This window comes from Haemorhous mexicanus, chromosome 7, assembly GCF_027477595.1.
Source record: "Haemorhous mexicanus isolate bHaeMex1 chromosome 7, bHaeMex1.pri, whole genome shotgun sequence".
NCBI lineage: Eukaryota > Metazoa > Chordata > Aves > Passeriformes > Fringillidae > Haemorhous > Haemorhous mexicanus.
The window spans coordinates 35634683-35657126 of NC_082347.1; the positions used below are offsets into that span (position 1 = coordinate 35634683).

A 22444-nucleotide genomic window follows, 5' to 3' on the forward strand; every position below is an offset into this window, starting at 1 on the left:
CGTCTGTGCGTGCCAGAGAGTGAACAAGCATGAATAGGGCCAGCTGGCCCCTCTCCTGCCCGTCCCTCCATCATTTCCATCTGATACTGCCTGCTCATTGTAATTTCGCAGGCCACATTCACTAACACAAAGAGACTAGGGAGCAAGCAAATGAACAGATATTTAAAGGGAAAAAGCTTTATTTCTTATTTTCTTAGATCATGGTAGACTGCAAAACAACAGGGAAAAATGAGATCAAGTTTGTTGTCCTTTTTTTTTTTTTTGCCAGTTAAGCTTCCTTTTTTTTTTTTTTTTTTTAAATAATGAATCAAAACAGAAGAAAAACAACCAGGAAATTGTTCTCACAAAAACATGCTTTTTAATAAAAAAAGAGAGTAATGTTTATTGAGAGGGATTTTTTTTTTCTGGATATGTACAATACTACTGCAGGAGGATTATGCTGACAGAAAACGCCAAACATCATGGATTGACTTCCAAAGTGTGGACAGTCCAAAGAGCAACGTCCTCAGAGCAAGTAAGTCAACAGGAACAAGTGAACAGTGGTTTTGGGGGTATTTTACAACAAATTACCAACCATTAGGACTGAAGACCTGACTTGGAATAACCTGCAGTGAGATGTACAGAAATCCGTAAGACGACACAGAATTTGCACAAGAAGGTAACTGTTTGTGTAAGAATTTTCTTCCAGAAAATGGAAACAGGTTCTAGACAGTTTTGGAAAAAGACAAAGAGGAAAAATAGGTGGAAAAGAGTGCAGGAAAATGCTAACATTGGATATCCTCAGATCACAGTGAATGCCAGTCCTCCTGGGCCCAAATGCTGTTACCTTCATCTTCACAACTTCTCTTACCCTCAATTAATTGCTTTATCTTCGTGTTGTAAGAAAAATAACTTTTATTATGAGCCTTCTCCTGCTATTTCCTTTTTGCAGCAGCTCTTGTCAACTTGTACTTTACACAAAAAGTGCAAAATTCAACCCACCCTCAGGTGAAAGACACATGCACCTTCCCAGCCAGAGCAAGCCAACCATTTCAATACTAGGTAATGCTCACAAAACCTCGGGCAAACTCAGTAGCAATAATTCTGGAGGAGGGAGAACATGGAGATCAGTAACTGCCACCAGTTAAATTTCCCACATGCTGGAGTTCTTTGAAGCAATTTCTTCCACTGACTGCACTTGGGATTTATTTTTTGTTCTTATCCAGAAACAATGTAAGCTACTGGGAAGAGGTAAGAGGTTGATTTTATGCAGCACTTCCCAGAAAAGCAGCAATAAAAAAATCAAGGCCATATTTTTCTTTGAATTTTTACCTCCTCTTAGTTTTCTTTTTAAGAATATGACTCAGCTCAGTCTGGGTTGTGCACTCCTGACTGCCAGGCACAATCCCCTGTGAGGCTTTGTTCCCCCTCTAATAACCCTTACAAATATCCCTTCTGTCCTAACTTTCACTTAAAGGTCAAAGCCTTTGTCTCACCCCAAAGCAGGCAGAGGATGTCACTGCTAATAACCAGGTCGGGGGATGTGAGGGAGATCCTGTGCTCCCAGCACTTAGGTTAGCATGCTCCCAAAATAACTGCTTCACTTCTCAGATGGAGGAACACTTTCCATGGGCTAATCCACACAGTCAAAAGAAAAAATCCATCATTTCTCTGTTTTATCCTCAGTGGGACACACATTTCTCTCTCAGCAGTGTGCTTTCTGCAGTATCTCCTGCTAAAATAAATGCTGGTTCCCTAAACAGTAATTTTTGCATCTTCAGGCTTTCTCCTGTTTCTCCAGCCTCCTTCTGTCATAGATATCCTATTCCATAAACATTAACATGAGAGGACCATATAGTTTTAATCTTATTTTGAAAATTACTCCAGAGTTTCAGTAGATGCGCTGGCTTCTGTGCTTGAGGGAGTTTACATCTCCCTGTGGTTCACTACATCCGTGGGGTTTAGCTTTTGTAGCATTTAAGCTTTGACCTAAGGACAAGTGCAGTGGCCAAAAATCAACTCCTTACTCAGCTGCAGAGCTGTAGCTAGCAAGCCTGCCATGACTTATTTGTCAGCATGCAGCTCTGACAGGTTTGTTAGTGGGGGATAAGCTTCACCCCAGCTGGACAGGCCTGAGTGATGGAGCAGACACAAAGGCTTTGGAGGAAAGAGGTTTGTAAGAAGTCAAGTATTTTGGTATTTTGAAAGGAGGAATTTGAGGAAAACTGACCTTAAATCTATGACTCATTTTCTTCTGGATTCTAGGAAGTTCTCCTTTTGCCAGATTAAAAACCAGTGCAAAAGAATGATAACGTGAGAATCACTACCAGCAGGTGAAAAAGGGGCTAAGATTTGGGTGTTTTAATCTAGGCAACAATTAGCTCCAATTCTATGAAGGGCAACTGCTATTGGCACTGAATAAGATAAAACAACAGAAACTGGTTTAAACTCTGGTTAAAGTGCTCAGAGAACTCCTGTGAACAGTCTAGACAGTAGTACTTTAGTCCCCATTTAGAATATCACAGTCTATCTTGGCAAGAAATGCTTCTGAGAAATTTCTTGACTCTGTGCTCCTTTAAAATTCAGGTAATTTTTAGGCCACATCTCAAATTTGTTGCTCATGCTTTTATGAATGATAAAAACCAGATGGAACATCTTGTAGGAGTTGCAGGAATTGGCTTCTGACTATTGAGATGCCCACATCTAATATGCATCTATTGAGTATAAACATTGCCTGGAGGCAAACATAAGAAGAGAACATGAAGCAAGGGTGTATAAAATTCAAGATAATATTGAGTTAAAAATGGGAATTCATCATCCCCCCTGATTTTACCTTAAGAACAGAGCCATCAACATTTCCCACAGAGAATTCTTACTCTTGTAAGAATTTACTACTTAGTGAGACTTTATCCATTTGACTGAAATTCCAACTGGAAAATACATTAGAAGTATTTAAATATTTCTAATAGCTTGCAAAGAGTTTGAAAGTTTTCAATCCTATTCAGTACCAAACTAAATTTTAAATTCCATCTGGGGAATAACAACATAATGTTTTAGATTATTCAAGTCAAACCAGTGCTAGAGATAAAATGGGAACTTTCAATTTTCTCCCCGTTAAAGGTGTTCTTAGTTCAGTGGAGACATATTCCTGATCACATCTTTTTCTTCTCAAAAGTGAAGGCTGTAATTAAAAAAGAAAACCAGAAAATCAGCACTGAAGCAAATTTATAAACTTGAATACTGTGGAGTTGGACAAAATGACCTTCCAAAGTTAAAGAGAAGCTGAAACAGCCAATAATTGAAATGTCACAGGAGGAAGTGGCTGCTGAGAAAAAGCAAATATTTAAAGATGAGAAATATTTAACAAGTCACTGGATTAATTTCTCTGCCAAGTTCATCAGAACCAAATATATTTCTATTTGATGTCAGGGACATCAGGTACAATCTGACTAACCTTATGGGCATAAAACAACCCCAGAGGCCTCTAGCCCAGAACAGTTTTAATGCAGAACATGCAGAATGCAGAACAGTTTAATGCAGAAAGAAATAATGTCATAAATTGAACACATTTTTCAGTGAGGTAGATGCACCCTGGTATTGAAGACAAAGAAAGTTATGATTGTATGAATAACTGCTTGTGCTTCCATCTTTTACTGCTTGCTCTGAAGGAGCTGCTGCTGCAGCAGAATCCAGCTCTTTTATTAGAAGGTAACTATGAGATAGTCCTGTCACTTGACATACGTAAGATTTATGTTCCTTCAGGGAGCTGTTCTGAGTTTTGCTCTTCTACTTCACTGGCTTCTCACCATCTTTACTCCATGGAAATATCACAGTGATTAGCCAACAATCGCAAATTTTAATTACATTGAGATTTCAAGGTGATTCCTGCTTTGTTTTCTTGATCTCCAGCCTCATGGCACAGGCTTTGCAAAAGTAGATACTTTCATGTTTTCAGTCTACTGATAACAAATTGTGACCACTCATGTTCAAAAGGCTGGGTCTCTAGAGGGATGTAATTTCACTGGGGGAAAGAAAAGAAAAAGAAAAAGAAAAAAAAAAAACCAAAAAAACCCCAAAAAAACCAAAACCCTGGGAATAGGCCTCCAGACAAGAGTCTGTCTAGGCATGCTTTGAAATGATTAAGAATTCCAGTTCCTCCTAATTCTTCCTACTGACACGATGGGAATGAAGCTGCTCAATGGGAAGTGGCCAGTGCCCTGGTGGAGACAGACAGATGGACAGATGGGACAGCTCCTGCTCAGGGCTCAGCACTTCATACCCATTCTCCTGAAGGAGCCAGATCTCAGGGAGCCTGGTCAGTGAAGGCAGGGCTGCACCCCTCACCACTGACCAAGTCCCTGCATGGTCACTCCTTGGGGCTGCTGCCTGCTGGAGGTGCCACCACCCACAATGGGCCAAGGAAAACCCTCAGCTGCTGTTATTCTTGCAAATATCTGAAAGGTTCACCTTCAGTGCCTCTTTCACTGGAACAGCTTGTGGAATGAAGAGTTACGCTGACTAATGCAAAACCTCAGCCGTACATTTCAGTTCAGTCTCAATTTTACCTTTGTGTGCACTACTTTCAAAAAGAAGCACAAACATGCTATTAATAATACTAATGACAGTGTCTGTTCCAGTACAAGATGATTTGGATGTGTTTACGTTAGCCCATGATTTAATTTTCACACAACTGAACTGGTGAGATTTACAACTGGAACAGTAGATCATCTCTATGTACATCTTTATTTGGACAGTCCCTATATTATTGTTATATGGATCAAATTAATCTTTTAAAGGGCTATATAAAGCCCAGGCTAAGCTTGTTCATTAAGCACTCAACACATGATATTTTAGTGACTGAAAGGGGAAAAAAAAATTAAACAATTTGCATCATTCAATACTGTAGCATGTGACTGCATTGACAAGGTCACCGTGCTAAACTGACATCATCCACACCACATGCAACTTCAAAAAATCCTCCAATATTTGCATGATGATGCCTGTAAAGTGTCAGACTCCTAAGGGTATTTTTTTTTCCTTTCTGCCTGTTTAATAAGCAATTTAATTTTTTTAATTAGGACTTCAAAATTAGGACTTTGGACAAAAAGTTTAAGTGCCCTGTTGAGCTTTTTTGGCTACCTGTAAAAACCACCACTTTTTCCTCTGCTACATACAAATTTTATTTCCAAAGGTAACTCTCATTGACTCAGATAACCAGCAGTTTCTTTTGTAATTAGAAGCTTATTAGGTTGTTATTTACAGTATAAGTGATCAATAGTTTTTACTCTGGATCAGACAGTGTCAAAGCTCTAATAACTGGTATTAAATGTAAGAGAGCTACTGCAACCAAAGCAAACACTAAAAAAATCTTCAAAAAGTATATACTATACTGGGAGATTATTAAAATTCCTGATACTGGCTAAAATGTTTAATGTGCTGAATACAAATGATATTTTAAAGAAAGATTTGTGGATCAAAGATGGATTTAATAATCATAATGTTTAGGATTTTGTTTTGAAAATATTTTTAATTGGATAATGTCAGACTTCTGAATTACAATGCTGTGTTCATTAGCATTTCAATAGGTTATACTATCAACTCTTTTTGACATAAAAGAATTTGATTCATTTTAAAAATCATGAATCTCATGATCTTTTTTCTGCTGCCACTAGTTTTCAGTAATTTGATTATCTTCTACAAGAAGAGCAACAGGAACCACAAGGGCTTTGCTGGTAATGATGGTCTATGTATCTCTTCCCTGAAAGCAGCTCTGCTGCCTTTGAAAGTAATTTGCAGTTTCTTATCAACACAGAATTAAAAAGTAATATTGTCTAATTTGTTATGTTCAGTGGCACAGATTATTATAGAATTCTATCACATGCAAATCGCTTTGAAACCTTTATTATGTGACCATAATCAAGAGTAAATAAATGAATTTCAAAATTTATGAAAGTGTTCATTATTAGCCAAGAAAAATCTCAAAAGACGAACTTGTCAATAGGTTTAATAGTCTCTTAGCAAGATGTGTACTTTGCACACTCAAACCTCAATTCAGTTTATAAAATAGTAATTTGTACTTTATAGTTGTATTGCAAATAACTGGTCTGGACATTTCAGAGCAGGACAGGGCATAATTGTGTGAGTCTCAGAGTAAATCTCTACATTCAACATGATGCACTCCTTGCTTGCAGAAGTTATCTTCTACTTCCAAGAGGAACCAAAACTGATTACTGTTGATCACTTAGACATAACTGCTTGTAACAGTCAACAAGCCATCACAGTAAGGTATAAAGACAGCCCTTAGGAGAAATGCTGCCTATCTGATGACATTTAAAGCTTTAAAGAATTCCTTCTAGATACTGCAGGAAATCACCATGAGCCAGCACAGGCTGCCAATGCCACTGAGTGGAACCAAGCCATTAAATCATGTGTACTGGTAACACTGCCATTCAAACCATTAAATTAATCCATGGAGCAAACAGCTCATCATGTCAGCAATGCCAAGGTCGGTGGTAGGAACTACCAGGGAGAGAAAAGCCTATCACATGGGTACATGTGCATGATGCTGCCTTGCAATTGGATCAACCATCCTTTTGTGTTGATTTTAGCAGTTCTAAGAAATAAAACACGGTTTAAATGATATCCTACTAGCTCTTGTCCCTCTACAATGTTTTGATAAGAGAAGTAAGGCATGAAGTTCCTGTAGCTGTTTGATCTGACATTATCAGGTATGTATAAACAGATGATGATGTTTTAGCAGAGCAAATAAATTGTATGTCATTTTTTTATTAAACAAAGAGTATAATAATAACTGGACTATATTATCACAATGGGAGCATAGAAGACCATAGACTGTACAGCTGAAACCCTGTAGCAATATTTGTTCCTCATATTTAAAGAAATGTATCTTTATCAAGCTTTCACAATGGCTGCATCTTGCTAATGTAAAGAATCTTCACTCTTGTTAAGGCTAGATGATTATAATCAAAAGAGAAATGTACTGTTAGGAGGTTCTACGCCACACTCTATGAGAACTGAACTGAAAGACATACATTATACCTGTATGTGAGTTAGAATGGCTTCTCAGCAGGGAACGCAGAATCACTTACAGTACAGAAACATTGAAAGAGGAAAATGCTAACACACTGAAAGAGTTTAACATCAGTAGCGGTTTATCAGATGAAGAAGTTTCATAAAGTCCACTCTCTGGGAGAACATTCACCATTAGACAAAAGCCTGGCATCCTTGATAGTCTGAAGTTCAACCAGTTTGAAAACCAAAACCATTCAATGTGATAAACAAGATTTTAAGAAAACCATCATCTTCTTTCTCAGGTAAAAGCCAGAATTAAAATAATAATTATTAAAATAATCCAACCAGGTTGCTTTACAGGCAAATTTACACACTGTCTCTTTAAAACACAGCATGCCCAAAAGCCTTTTGGGTTTGGAATGTAGCACTGCACCAAGTATTTCACAAAGCCTCTAAATATCACAAGAAGCTTTTTTTAGAGAGAAAAAAAAAATAATAATTCCAGCTGACTGAGACTGTTCTAGCAGGAGTGCCTCAGCTTAGCTCCCAGACCTGGAATTCCAGATAAACAACAGAGGACAGCAAACAGATTTTTTTTTTTTTTGAATTTTTTTTTTTTAACACTTTTGTCCTTTTGTAATGCAGCTACAAGACGACTGATGAGCTTAGGGACAAAAAGAGTGAGAGTGCAAGTGCCATCAGGGTGAGCTGTGTGCTTAGATAGGAGCTGGTAGGAAGAGCCAGGGAATTCTCCGTGGATATGTGACTGGTGGAGACTCCCGCTGTGTTGTCCTTCCCCAGAGCGTTCTGCAAGACACAACACCTTCCTTGGTCACCAGCACAACATCTCATTGCAAAGCACTTCAGTTCTACTTCATGAAATTCAGCTTTTGTTTGCCCATGTCCCGCCCTCCACTGACACCTACATATCAATCTCATACATGGAATGATAAAAAGGGCATTAAAACAGATGCTGCAAGGACAGTATTTTGAAATTATTTAACACCAGTACTGCACACTTCAAAAAAGAGAAAAGTATTAAAAAATTATTACTTTAGCACTGCTTCCATGTGTAAAAGTATGGGGGTTTTATTTTAGGGATCTGTGTTTGTCATGCCAGTTTATTTTATAACAGAAAAAGCAAGACCCCTAGAGAAACTGCCCCTTCTGTACAGTGAACAGAACAAATTTGTTTGACAAGTTATTTCTGGATAACAATAAATAAAATTTAATCCATGGGTGCAGATTATTAAATAAGTATCCTTGCTAGGTGCAATGGTGTTTACTATGGGATCTGCCTGAACATGCACCATACAGGTACTGAAATATCAAATCAGCAGAGAACACTTTGAGCCCAGCTCTGAACTTTAAGTGAGATCATTCTTTAATGTATTATGATATCCAAACACAACAGAACTGACAAGACAAGTGTGAGGTAGCCCATGATAATCTTGTCAGACTTGGAATGTCTTTTCTTATGGGGAGGCACCTGTGCTGTGAAATATCCAAGATCCACACTTACCTCATTAAGACAGAGCTCTGTATCTACAGATTCATTGGATTTTCGCTTCTTCTGTGCCTATAAAAAATACAAATTTTATTCTTTGTACAATTTATACTTCCAGCAGCTCAAAGCACTTAGATAAATTTGCATCAGTTGTCATAATCCTGTAATTTTGACGGCGAATTGCACATTATTAGCAAATAAACTCCCAATGTAACTGCATGTTTTCCAATAACATCCACATTTTCATTTGAATTAAGAGCAAAATTTCCAACAGTCAACTAAGGGTACTTAGTAATTACAATGATGAGTCCCATCAGCTGCAGAGAACATGTTATCTCTTCTTTGGCCCCTTAAAAATGCTGCTGGACATTCATGAGAAGAAATGAAATATGACAGTTAATAATTACCATAATACCACTGCATATTAACAAATAATCTATGATATACCTCAGTTTTAGGAAAATATACAACACAGGAGTATTTTATCCTTAATGATTCTTGTAATTTCCCCAAATATTATGATAAAAATGTAAATATTATTTTAATATATGCCATGGTTGCCTGAGAATCTCTTTTGCAAAGCTGCAAAAAGAACACTGACTCAAGCAAGAAGCATTTCAGGTGACATCATCCAAAAGGGAAGCAGCAGCCTGCACTCTGTCCAGTAGCAGGAGGTGTTTAATATTTCCACTCCTCAAGTGCACAAGTCTGGGCTGGGTGTTTTCTGCTTTTCTGCAAGGGCAGCACTAATCCCCACGGTGTGGAAGGTGCTCTCAATAAACAGTGCTGTGGCTGACTTGAGCACTTCAGTGATTCTCAGCATCAGTTCTCTCTTTGTGTATTCCAGAAACAAACCAAGCACCCTTTCAGAGGAGGTAACTGAGCTGAAGTAAATCTGTTCTTGTAAGAGAAGACCTGGGTGTACAAAACTACTGACTGCTCTGGACACATCTGGTCCTTCCACCTGGAAGTTTTGTTGGACCTGCAACTTCTTTCCTGCAAGAAATGAAGATCTGAATCTGAGTGCTGCATTCATTTTGCACTGCAGACTCTCACGGGTTTAGGCAGTGATGGCCTGGACTAAAGCAGATGTGAGAAGTGCTGAGCAGTCTGATTGTATGCCCTCAAATTCAGTTCCACATACTGATATTTATTCCATATCTGAGAGCCACTGGTTCTGCCAACGGATACAAAATAGTCTTTGACCTAATTACTGATTTTAGAATTCAAATGAAGGAACTGAACTTCTTATTAGGAAACACATCCTCTGCTTTTGATGATACATGAACATATTACAGACAACTGAAAAAGTGAAACAGCTGGGATTTAAGAGGAAGACAGCTCAGCTGTAGTAGTAACAGACACTCAATATATCTTGATAGTTTTTGTATATATGACAAAATAATAGCTCAATTTACTAATAAACATCCTCTGTAAAATTTCCTTCTTAACACCCTCTTTACTAATTAGTAGCATTAAAGTGATTATGGTAAGCATAAATTTACCTGTCTAAATGGAAAAAGAAATGCCTGGAAGTAAATTTACAACAAAAAGAAGCACCCCAGTGAAGCCTTCATGCCATGTTTGTAGTTGATAGGAAACTTCTTCTAAAGGCAACTGGGTATCTCTCAGCTCCTAAATGGCTGCCTTCAAGGAGACAGGTAAAGAGGATAAACTAGATTTAAATCCTGATTTTCTTATGTCCATAACACACACACTACCTTGAATTGGAATGTGAGGCTTCAGATAAAGCCTCTGGATCAGAGGTTCAGATCCTGAAGGTGTAGGCTGTAAGGATCATAGAAGCCTCTTATTTCTCAGTTTGTCACTTATTGCTAGCTCTCCTATTCCCACATGTGTTCATTTGAAACACTGCTTATACCTGCTGTGGATTGAAAGCACTGTGCTAACTACAGGTCTACACCTGGTAGCTGGTCTCAACACCAAAGTCACAATTTATATGCCTTTTGTACTGTGTTTATCAAATGAGTAAAGAGAAAAACATCATTATTTTGCCTGTATGCACTAAAGCCTTCCTTTACTTCATTCAGCCTGAAAACAACAGAGTGCAGCAGCTAAAACATATTTACCTCTGAGAACACTATTTTAAGGGTAAAATCGACAGCTAAAAAAAAAAATCACCATAAAAAACCCCTTTTCAATCATTTTGATAAACACTGTCTGGTTTTCATTTGGAAGGTGATACTTCTCTGCATCCATATACTTATTGTAGACATTGTAACATCAACAACACTTATTCACATGCTTCCTCTATTAAAATGTCCTCCTCTCTTAGCACTGAAAAGCAATTTTAATAATCAGGCAGGCTTTTTCCTTATCAAAACAGAAAGGACAGTATCTTCTATTTAAAAATACAACAAAAATGCAACCTTTTACTGGGAGGAAGGCAAACAGAAAGAAAAAACTGTCATTCTGAGGATGAGATGAGACATTATGTGCCAAGTTTCAAATTGGAAGAGTACATTTTTAGTGTTGAGTTATAAACCTGTGAGAAGGGGATATAATGGAAATACTGGCATAGGCTGCACTACTGGAATACAACAGAGCACCACTAAATCACAAATAATGGGATAAAAAAACCCAAACCTACATGTTGAAGAAAGTGCTTTAGTGAATGTCCTTTACTTAAAATCAAAGGGGAGAATTCTTCCTGTCTTGGGCAGAAATAGCTCCACACCAAGCATAACTCCTTCTTTGTGCTACAGTGAGTGAACACCTTATCAGAGATTAAAAATAAAATCAGAGCTTAGAGGTTATGCTGATAGCCCTGGTGGAAATAGACCCAGACTGGGAGACATGCATTTGAATTAAAGAGGATACCCTCTGCTGTCAGATATTTCTTTTCTAACATCTTCCATTATCCTAAAAATTTAACCAAGAGAAATGAGTGTCCATCACATACAGCTGCAGACAATTCTGGAATAACTGCACCATCAGTTAATTTGGGAATTGAGAGTTGTTCATTCTGCAAGATGCCAAAGTTTCACTGCCAATCCCATCTCAGGTATCCAGCGTGCCTACCAAGCAGGCAAGGTGTTTTCAAATGTTCTGGAAACAGCTAGCTCCACAGGGGTAAGAGAGCACACACAAATGGCTAAGCTGTCTGTATTCAAATTTGTATTCCTTTAAAATTTTAATATAAAGCTGTTTATCTGGTGATAAACAGCTTTATATTAAAATAAATCAATGGGGACTCCATAATTAAATAAAAAACCAAGCAGGGCTGGGCTGATAAAAAAAATGATTTTAAATAACAGTGAAGGAAAATCAGCTTAAAATAAGTGGCTAACAAAGATGTATGAGTTCTTTTCTACTGAGGAAAAATAGCATTTGCTAATGACTTACTTAATGACACACTGAGCTGTGACATATCTCAGTCTGTAAAACAAAGTTACATCAATGGGCTAACACTTACTCCAGCTTTGCAGGGAATTGTAATTCATTAATGTGAGCTACTCTGGCAAAGCTGCGTCCATACAGCCAACAGGCTTGACTTCACTTAAGCTTTTATGTTTTCTAAAAATGAATATCTCTTTTCCCAGAGAATCTCCTCACTGTAGCAGCACAAGCAATAGATGGTATTTAGAGATAATTGTATTTAAGCACCTCCTGATGAGCTTCAGTATCGTGTCTGCTAGTCATATATAAGCCTTGTTTTGGTCTCAAAACCCTTTAGTTTTCAATATCAGAAATAAAATACTGGACTTGGTCAGGGACCAACATGCAACAAGCATGTCTAAAAAAGAAAAAAATCTCATTATGAGAAGCAGAATTCTACTTCTTCCTTTCCTAGAAAGAGAGTTAAATCAGGATCAGCAGATGAACTAGTGGTTTTCTGAAAAGAGAAAGGAATATTGCTTATAGAGGTGTTTCTCCTTCAGAAGACTCTGTGGACCTCCATGTTTCCTTCTGACCCTAGATGAGTTTAATTGTATGTCCCTAATTAGTCTTCTCTTGCCCTGCACCTAATAATTATCATAAGATCCTCCTAAAACAACTCCCTTCTTTCCATCTCCCAAATCCCTCTGGATCCATCCTCTCCAGACACTACAGCCCTGAATTTATGCCCAGAAATGCAATCTTGCAATTATGCATCCAGCTTTTGCAAATCCCAGCACTGCGTGGTGAATAAAAGCATTAAACACTGCAGCAGGGTCTCACCAGGAGTCAGCACACACACTCAGGGCTTGTCACCCAGCTGTATTTTCATATGTTCACTACAGCATCAATTTCTGTTCCCCAAAGCAAGGAAAAGTTCTGACTGGGGATGTCTCTAAATGGAGGTGAGCTCTAATGTGAGGGAGGGAAGGGAAGGAGAAGGATGTACAGGGAGCTGAATGCACTGCTCTGAATGCAAAGCACTGAGTGAGCACCCAAATTCAGAACCCAGCCCCTTCCTTTAGCTGGGTTCCCTTCCACTTTGAGCTTTATGGAACATATTGCTTGGACAGGGAGAGGCAACAGAAGCATCATTAGGACAGATATCTGCTAGGTAGGCTGTTTATACAGCTGATTTTAATGAGTGAGCCCTTGTCCTCTCCTGAGATCCTGGTTAGTTATGCCCATATTAACAAGCCTTTCTGAAGAAGAGGGACAAATCTCCCAGAATGCATCCTTCAAATGACCACACTTCTAAAGCAGCTGTAACAAATGAGTGTTTGTTCTTTTTGTTCTTCTCCTGTGTTGATTAGAGAGATTTACTATGCAACTAACCTGCTTTCCCCAACAGCAGGACACAAACAATAAGCAGAGAAACATACAGACTGTAAAAATGCAATCAGTTTAACTCTTCTGTGCTCACTAAGTGGATGGTGCATCTATCACAACTGACTACAGTATTTTCTTATTAGCACAGGAGTACTCTGCCACACTGGAGTATAATTACTTTCAACAGGGAAGATAAGAAAAGTGTGGGTCAGAGACCCAGGCTACTGAAATAAAGATCCAATTCAGCACAGGGTAATTCTGAAACCCATACTATCCAGCCAGAGTGCAGAGCTATTTAAGCTACAAAAACAAGCAGCTCTGCACTGTCCTATAACAAAGCAGCCAAATCTTTTTTCTACTTTGGTTTTTTTTTTTTTCCCTCTCTGCTGAATCAACCCTCAAGACACAAGCTCGGGGCATGAAATTATCAGTTGTCATTCTGCATAAAAGCACTGCAGTTCTGTCATGACACTTTGTGGAGAGAAGAAAGTATCTTCCAGAACCAAGCATCATGAAGACATTACTGGCACTATGCTCCAAAGCTACACAGATAACACCCAGCACAGAAAGAAGCAAATCACAAGATTTTCAGCTGAGACACATTAAATAAAGTAAACCAAGCATCCCCTGGTGCCCAAATATGCACTGGGAAAACACACACTGAGGGGATTTTTACAGCATTCCCCTTATCCCTCAACATTAATAAATTCTTGCTGGATTTGAGGACTTAAACATGAGAAATGAGAAACAGAGAGCAACCTTAAAGCGGGGCAGTTTGTTTTCTGGCCAGAAAATAGAAGGTCTACAGCAATCCTCTGGAAGAGGGGCTGGAACAAAGGTAGGTCCTTGCTGTGGTAAAGCCAGCTTTGCAGCTCTGCACTCACCAGGGAGGGAGAACCACCCAGTCCCTCTGGACAGGGCAAGGTGGGCTGGGAACAGCATCTCCTCCCCAGACTGCAGAGAACAACAACTCAAATCAGCTCTGGTCTCACAGACACCCCAAACACTTGGGGCTACTGACAGATGCAGATGGAAACACACATAGCAGCAGACACCACTTCAGAAACCTAAGAAATGGGGAGAAGAGTTGATAAAGTCTGATATGGATAGAGGGAAAACTCCCTTCAGCTTCTTCAATTTTCAAATTCTTAGAAAATTTGATTGAAGGGGGAAGAATTGGAAGTAATCCTCCCAAAATGGGCTGAAAAGAGTGTGGAAGGAAGGAAGGAAAGATGACTTGTATTATATTAATTATTGCTAGACCATTCCCAGATCCTTATGTTAATAAACATGAGACCTCATTAAGCTCCATCTCTCACTGCACTTATTTGGCTGGGATAACACGGCACTGAAATTGCCTAACAGCAATCTTAAAGGTTTTATAAAAAACAGATCCTATCAGAAACACCAAACTGATCAAACAGCTTACAAGGACCAGACATAGAGATCTTCAAATATTTATTTCAAGCAATTAGTTTCCCAGTGAGCACAGCACAAAATATGACACCCAGCCAAGACAAGTGAGCTGACTTACCTTTCATGGCAGTACAGTAACTTGCTAACAATTTTGTTTTCGTGTTCAGTCATTCATTTAGCTGAGTAAAATGAATTTCTATAGTCCCAGATTCTTCCTTCCTATTTTTAGGGGATATTATGCAATTCTCCTAATATGGTCTTTTTATGGATTTGCTGCAAGCAAATATTTTTGCATTAAGAAAGGCAGAGGAGGAAACAGAATACTAAAAAGCAGAGACTGAGTAAGTTTTATTAGGTTAATATCTCAACATCTCGGGCTGCCTAGGTTGTTGGGTTTTTTCTCTAGATATAAAACTAAACATCCATGTAATCCAAAGTTGAGTTTTGGATTTTATTACTAAAATTCATTTCTCAAGTGATCCACCACAGAGATCAACCCAGTGCCATGGACAGCAGGTACAAGTAGCATCTGGCTGCTGCACACTGAACAGCACCTGAAGAAAAACAGCAGGAACACAAAGCCATTGCAGTCCCAGTTAGAAGAGGGGAATTCTGAGGGAAGCTAACTGAAGCATCAGAGATCCCACAACACTTCTCCAGGCTGGAGCATGTGGCCCCATGTGTCTGAATACCAGAAAAAAGTTGTTCAGCTTGGCAGCATGTGAAGTCGCTGCCTCTTGGATTAGCCATGGTGCCCTGGAGTGTGGTGAGAGCAGCCCTGAGCAGCTGTCAGCCAGGGCTACTGCAGGACCACAGCAGCTCAGCCAGAGCAGCACAGCCCTGCCCTGTGCTCATGAGCCTTGGGAAGAGGCACCAAACCCATGCAGGGCAGCAGCACCTCCAGGTGTGCCCGGGCAGGGGCTCCAGGGCAGGCATAATTCCCTGTGCCTGCTGCTTGCTGGAGAGCTTCCCTCTCTGCAATCACTCCCCAGGACAGGGTGCAGCCAGGGCTCTGCTGAGGGAGCCTCCCCAGCCAGCAGCAGAGCTGCAGGAGGGCAGCTCAGCAGCGATGCTCAGCCATGGCTCAGCCTTTGGGGCTCCCAGCTGGGAGCTGTGGGAGGTGAAGGGATGGAGCAAACAAGGTCAGGCACTGCCTCTGTGCCCTGGCAGGAGCAGGGCTGCTGCTCTGGGGCTCTGCAGCTGGAAGGGAAGATCAGGCAAGCTTGCCTGAACAGCAGGCTGAGCCTCAGCACGACAGGAAGCTTCCCTTCGTGCCATGCCAACCTTGAGCAGCCGGCATTACTGCTGCTTTTCTGAGCACTGCCCTCACTCATAAATTTTAAAAGGGAAGGCAATGGAACAACCATGAGCATCTGCTTTTTGTCAAGTGCCTCAGAATGTTCAGGATTTCTGTGAACAATACGTGTATGCACGTGTGCATTGTGAGCACTGGCGTGGGTACACGGAGACAAAAAACGCAGAAAGCCTTAAAAGGGTGAAAACACTTCAGTAAAAAGTGACTCTTCCTGCAATTACACAGAGGCAAAGGCTACAGTAAAGTAACAGTGAAGTAGCCTTGCACAAAAAGGTAAAAGAAACCAGCTATCTGAACACCCACCCTGCATCCATCCCTCCCTGCCTCTGTTTAGTTTGCACATTTCAAGCCCAATGCAGTAATTGCCACAGTTGTGTGGTGGTGTACCCAAGCCCCACTCAATCATGACATGATTCAGAGGGTAGTTCTCTTCTTTCAAAATAATCCAGTCTTGAACAGCTGTGATTTGGATTAATTAGCGAATTTCTCATTTTTGGCACAATCTGCTCTCCAGAAGTGCCACTGAAATAAAAAATTAAAGCATTCACTCCCTTCTCTAATCTTGTAGCTGAATTTTGCAGGTGCACAGATGCATCCTTAGAACTGGCAGGGCTGCAATTGTAGTGAACTTGCTGCAGTACTTGTTTCGGTTCCTTTCTAGCACTGACAATACCATTTAGAATATAAATATAGAAAACTTTTTTTTTTTTAAATAGTGGAATCAAATCTAGCAAGGTGAGTATTTAAAAAAAACTCCAGGTTATGGTGTATTGTGGCTTTGATAGGCAGCTATTCCTCAAGAATTTACCTAGAGCCACACACATGATGTGAAAATTTTCACCCAAATAATTAATGTTTTAGATCTTTTTTAATATTAAATGTAAGACAACTTCAGCTTTAAGCATAGCTACTAGCAATGTCTATGACAACCTATTTTTATTTTCATTAGAATAAAAGCCTTTAGATGTCTGTAGAAAGGTGTTCAAATTCACTACTATCATTCCTGTTTAATAATTCTGGAGGCATTTTAATTTCTAAAAAAAAAAGTGAATTAGTATCATACAATTTGGATTACTGGCATTTTATTTTCTAAGACAAGCATATTTTTCAACAGATTTAAGTCATGACTGAAAAAGAAAATCCAATTGGTCTCATTCACAGATCTCCATTAGCTAAGCTAGACCTTGGTTTGTCCTGTCAGTTTCCTAAATGTTATTAAAAGGCCCCTGCAAAATGGATCTTAAAACTCAATACTTGTGAAAGACTTTGATGTAGCACCCAACATTCATTCTCCCCTTGCTGAAGTGAGTGAGGGAAAGAAAAATCACCCCTTCTCAGAAATACTATCAGTGAAACCCTGACAGTAATTCTCTTTAATGGGTTATCCTACAGTGGACCATACTTTAATGGATGGTATTAGAGTGGCCTTCCTCATATCCCTGATTTACACATGAATGATGCTCTCACAAACAGCCACACTGTAATTAATGAAGCTATTCAAAAAAGCACAGAAACTCTTGTAAGAGATCTCTGCAGAATCATGGCATTATTTGAAAAGTGCCTTATTTTTACTGCCCTGATCCCACCACGCCAACAGGAATTTCTCCACTGCCAGGCAGTACCAACTGGAAATCAAAAGCAATGTCCTAATATCATCTGCATACACATGGCCTGAAATTTGAGAAGTAAGAAGCATGGAGAATTTTTTTCCATCACTGAAAAAATTTCTTATACACAAAAAAAGTACTGTGAATGTTAGATGCTTAACAACTATAACCTTACTAAAATAAAACTGTGCCTATAATGACCAGATTATGCAAATGGTTACCAGATTATGCAAAATTGTATTCACAGGATACAATCCTTCTTTGTTTCATCCCACAAGTTCTTCACAGATGGACAGAAGGCTCAAATTTATATTACATTTAATAAACTGGAAAATAGAAACAGATGAATGCTAATAATGTCAGTAATGCAGATCAACATCACTTTGGGTGTGTATTTTGAAATGCTTCCATACTAAACTGGCAGGAGCTTTAGAAGCTTAGCTGTGACTAGTCTGCCTACTTTTTGAAGAATTAGATTGTGGTAGACTGGATAGTTCAGGGGATTATTAATGGGACATACAGACTTAAATTCCAAGGTAGCTTGTTTAATCTAGCTCAGGTCAATACTGACAACTATTCTGTAGTAGTTTTGAAATGAGGAGGTGGTTCTGAAGCACTTCTCTAAACAGGATAGGTTCAATGCACAAAAGTGGCACTAATTTGCACCTCAGGCAGGCAGAGACTGGGGAATTAATGGGGTATAGGTTTGTAATGTCACAAAGCATGCAGGATGTTTTCCTAGGCCCTCCACTTCCTCTTTTGTGAGATGAGCTGCTGTATTCAAAAGGGACAGTCCCACTCTAGCCTCAGGTTTTTCTAAATCTACTGCAAACACTACAAGAAAAATCCTGACGGTGCCTTGTGCTACCAATTTTTAATATCCTTTGGTGGAACTCAAGAGAGAGAGATTATAAGATTTCACCAAGAAAAACATCTTAGGAATGCTATCTGAAGAGAATCTTGACTGATGATGGTTGGCAGCAAATATTTCCCTGGATGTATAATGGTTTTATTAATAGTTCTGGACTGAGCTGAAGCAAGTAGAAAACAGACCAAGTGAGGGGTGTTTTTAGTGAACTACCTACTCAGATGCATCTAATCCCTCACTAGCATTTGTCTTCCCAGCAAGTTTCAGTGTCAATACATTGCCATCAAGTATCCAGAGAGGAAGCATTAAGAAAAAGTACAACTGTTTGTGAAAATAGCAGCAGTCTGGGCTCTTGTGTTACTCCTACCTACAGATCAGGGTGGAAAGTCACAAGGATAACAGCACTGCTAGAAAGAGGGATGGGTGTGATGCAGACAGTACCTCCTGTATATTAACAAATGCTATTGTATCTGGACACCAGTGCTGATACTGCACTACTGAGCTGTCCCAGTCAGAAGGGAATGAATGGGCTGAAATGCCACCTTCAGTGGCCAAGACAGGCCAAGCCCCTCTAGTGACTGAGAGCAGCATCAGAAGGGATTTGGGAGATCCCTGTGCTGCTCCCATTCAGTGACTGCACGAGACATGCCACTGCTGAGATGCTGAGCACAGATGAATGGGGCTGCACTCCAGCAGCTCTGCACAGAACAAAGGGCAGCAGATGATGAAGGAGGGCCTGCAGAGCACATATGAGCAGATGTGTCTTGCTGGCATGGAGATGATGTGGAGCTGAAGCTTTGCCATTTGCTCTCTCTAAATGGCCATGAAACACCAGGGTCCAGTCCCCTGTTACAGGGACATAAGCCAGCCCAACTGGCATTTTAGGGGCTGTCCCTGTGACATGGACCCAGTTCAGCTCCCAGAGAGCAGAGCTCTCTCTCTGTCACTGAGGGCCCTTCCCAAAGAGCTGTACTGGTACTAAATATAACAAGAGCCACCAGCCTGAAGGTGAAAAGCCTCTGCCTAATTAATTATTCCTAAGTATTCTCATTAAGCTGTTCTCTGGGTATAGACAGACTGTGTTTTTTATCTAAACCTGTTTAGTTGTGCCTATAACAATCTGAATTTCTTCTCTGCATATGCCTGTGACTGAGTCCTTAGGAATAATCAGGAAACCCTAATCAAAATTAACACGGGCGAACTCTTGATGAGAGCAGGATTCTGCAAACAGTTGCAAGAATTTCTCAAAGTTCAAAACCAATATGAAAAAAAGGATAATTATTTTCCACTGCATTTGCATTTGGATTCTCAAACTGTATACAAGCAGCTAGGTCCCTGCAGGAAGAGACCCCTAAATTCACCCTGAGGACCTGACAATGGCAGTGCATATGTGACTGAGGTGTGCAGAACTACAACACAGAAATCACTACAGACCAGGCAAGATACATGCAACTGTTGTTACTGCACTAGTTTTCCTACCAAAGGCAAGCCTTTGTAAAAACCATACTGAACACTTTTCATCAGAACATTTCTGAGCAAACCATCTTTTTCACATTTGTGCAGGCACAAATTTAGGAAGGGGTTTTCACAGATTCTGGTAACTGTTTTGCTTTGGTCTGTGTACACCTGATTTATACACCCATTTATCCAACTCTCTGCACAAATTAGGTACTTAGGGCTGCAGGTAGCTTTTTAGAGCCTGCCTGGTACATGCCTTACCTGCCACACACATAAAAAATTCAAATGCACACATTTCAAATCTGAGGATGAATTCAGAACACCCAAATGTTTAGGGTCATGTGGTAATCTGAAACTTGCCTTGAATCAGAGGTTTCTCGAGGCTTCTGAAAATGTCAATCTGGAAAACTATAGCACCATGCAATGCAGTATTTAATAAATTACTGCCTGAGTAACTAATTCTGTTTTAAGAAAGACATGATGGAGGATAATCCTATAATTCTTTAGGAAACATGCTGAGTGAACCTGTGGAAAAAATTCTGTGTTATGCACATCAGTCTGTTTACCTGTGACTCATAAACAGAGCTAAACACGCAGGAGGGCTTAACCTGAGGTGGGATTATTGGGCCAAGTTCACTGACTGGGAACAGGATTTGCTCTGAAACAGTCAGGCTCTCCTCCAAAGTACTGACTAAAATAAACATTTTGAACTCCCATTGATTTTGACAGCAAAGAGCTCAAATGGGTGATGGTGTCTCCTGTTCTGGAACTCAACAGCAAATTGAAAAACGGTGTAGAGGAGATGGTTTGATGAAACATAAAGATCTGTTATTCAGGTAAGACAGCTGATTAGGAGTCATGGGCATAAAAGTAGGAGATAGAGGGTGTGATTTATTCCTAGTATTTGATTACTAATGTACAGTGAAGACTGTAAGTAAAATGAGCAGAAAGGGTAAAAGCAGAACAAAAATTTCTCTTCAGCTGTTTTGTGGTCGTTAGTTTTTTTTTTTATTAAGAGTATAGGTTAGACAATTTTGTCAAAAGATTGTGCTTAATTTTCTGTCCTATAAACTTGGTTTGATTACTTGAAAAATTAATGAATGCTATGGAAAAGGTTCCAAATTTTAGCTCTTCAACATTGTACTATTTTTGCAGCTATGCTGTCTTGTCAGCAACGTATGGGTTAGAGTGATTACTTATTATTGCACTCTAATTTCCACTGGGCTTTTCTATATTTCATCTGCTGGTAGAAACACAGAATAAACTATTCCTAAAAAGTCTTCTTTATTATTCCCGAAATTATTTTGATCATATCTGCCACATGGCAACTGAGAGTCTGGGTAGTTTATTTTTTAAGAATGCTAAGTCTCTGGGTTACACAGAAATATCAAAGAATGGTGTGCATACATGTAAGGGGTAATGGATAATTACAATGTACACTTAAGGATAATTGCAATATACACAACTGTGGAGTTATTCCCTTTTTACAAGTGTATAAACAAAAGCAGAATTTGATTAGGTCGTGTGATTGCCTCTTTAAAATCAAATTACTTTGTATGCATAAACATACTTCAGGTACTTGGGTTTGCTGTTGGCAGAGGAAGGCAATGCATCCTCCTTAATCAAGGATAAGGAAGCAGGGTTGATTCAGACATTTCACCCAAATCAAAATGCAGACTTACTCCAGGCTCAGTTGCACCCCAGAAGGGCCACAACCCCCCTGTGCCCTTCTCCACTGTGCCTTCTAGGGCAGCCCAGCCCAGCATGGAGACTACTCCAGGATTATACAGGCTCAACACCCTTCCAGCTCAGCCTGGTGCAGATTTTGGTGGGTTTTTTTCCCTGAATCTGCATTTAGCCATTATATCATGAGAGGAAATATAGAAAAATAAAATAAATAATTTTTATAGCAGATTAAGTCTATGAGGCAGTTGAGTGTCCAAACATTACAGAATGGATCTTCAAGAAGAAAAGGATAAAACAACCCAAACCACAAGGAAATAAAACAAACAAACAAAAACTACACAAAGATGAAAACAAACAAACAAACAAACAAACAAACAACAAACAGACAGGAAAAGGATCTAATGAAGACTAATGGCTAACTGGAAATGAGGTTTCAGATGTTTCAGGTGTAGGTATGCCAGGGAGCATAAGATCATGAACTCCAATCAACACTTTTCTGAAGGATTACAAAAAATATGATGAACCACTTGTACTAAAAAAGAGCCCAGGTTTTCTGTGCTCTAAGAAATAGATAGCTCATCCATGGAAACAATGTGCTGATCATTAAAAGAGTGTCCAGTAGTGACTGCAAGACTTCAAGAGACACCAAGGGGGAGAGTAATGAGAAAATTACAGCACTATGTGAATGTAATTCCCATCTGTGAGCTCTTCTCTACCCACTCATATACCCAGGGAGTCACAGAAATCTCAGAGAACAGCACTTTTAGGAAAAAACTCTGGGGCAGGCAACCTCACACCCTTACACCAGGATCTAGGAATATTTTTCCCACCTCTGGGGATTTCAAGGA

General features: G+C 39.5%; 1 protein-coding gene across 1 annotated transcript in view; it reads right to left on the reverse strand.

Annotated features, from left to right (window-relative positions):
• Nucleotides 1-6745: 6745 nt before the first annotated feature.
• The window catches only part of GFRA1 (GDNF family receptor alpha 1), a 131812-nt gene continuing 116113 nt past the window's right edge, over nt 6746-22444 (reverse strand). Inside the window, exons 8-9 of the mRNA XM_059852020.1 lie at nt 8534-8590; nt 6746-7818 (exon numbers count right to left, since the gene is read on the reverse strand). Coding sequence (XP_059708003.1) covers nt 7657-7818; nt 8534-8590 — 219 coding nt within the window. The 3' untranslated portion in view covers nt 6746-7656. The remainder of the gene's footprint in view (nt 7819-8533; nt 8591-22444) is intronic.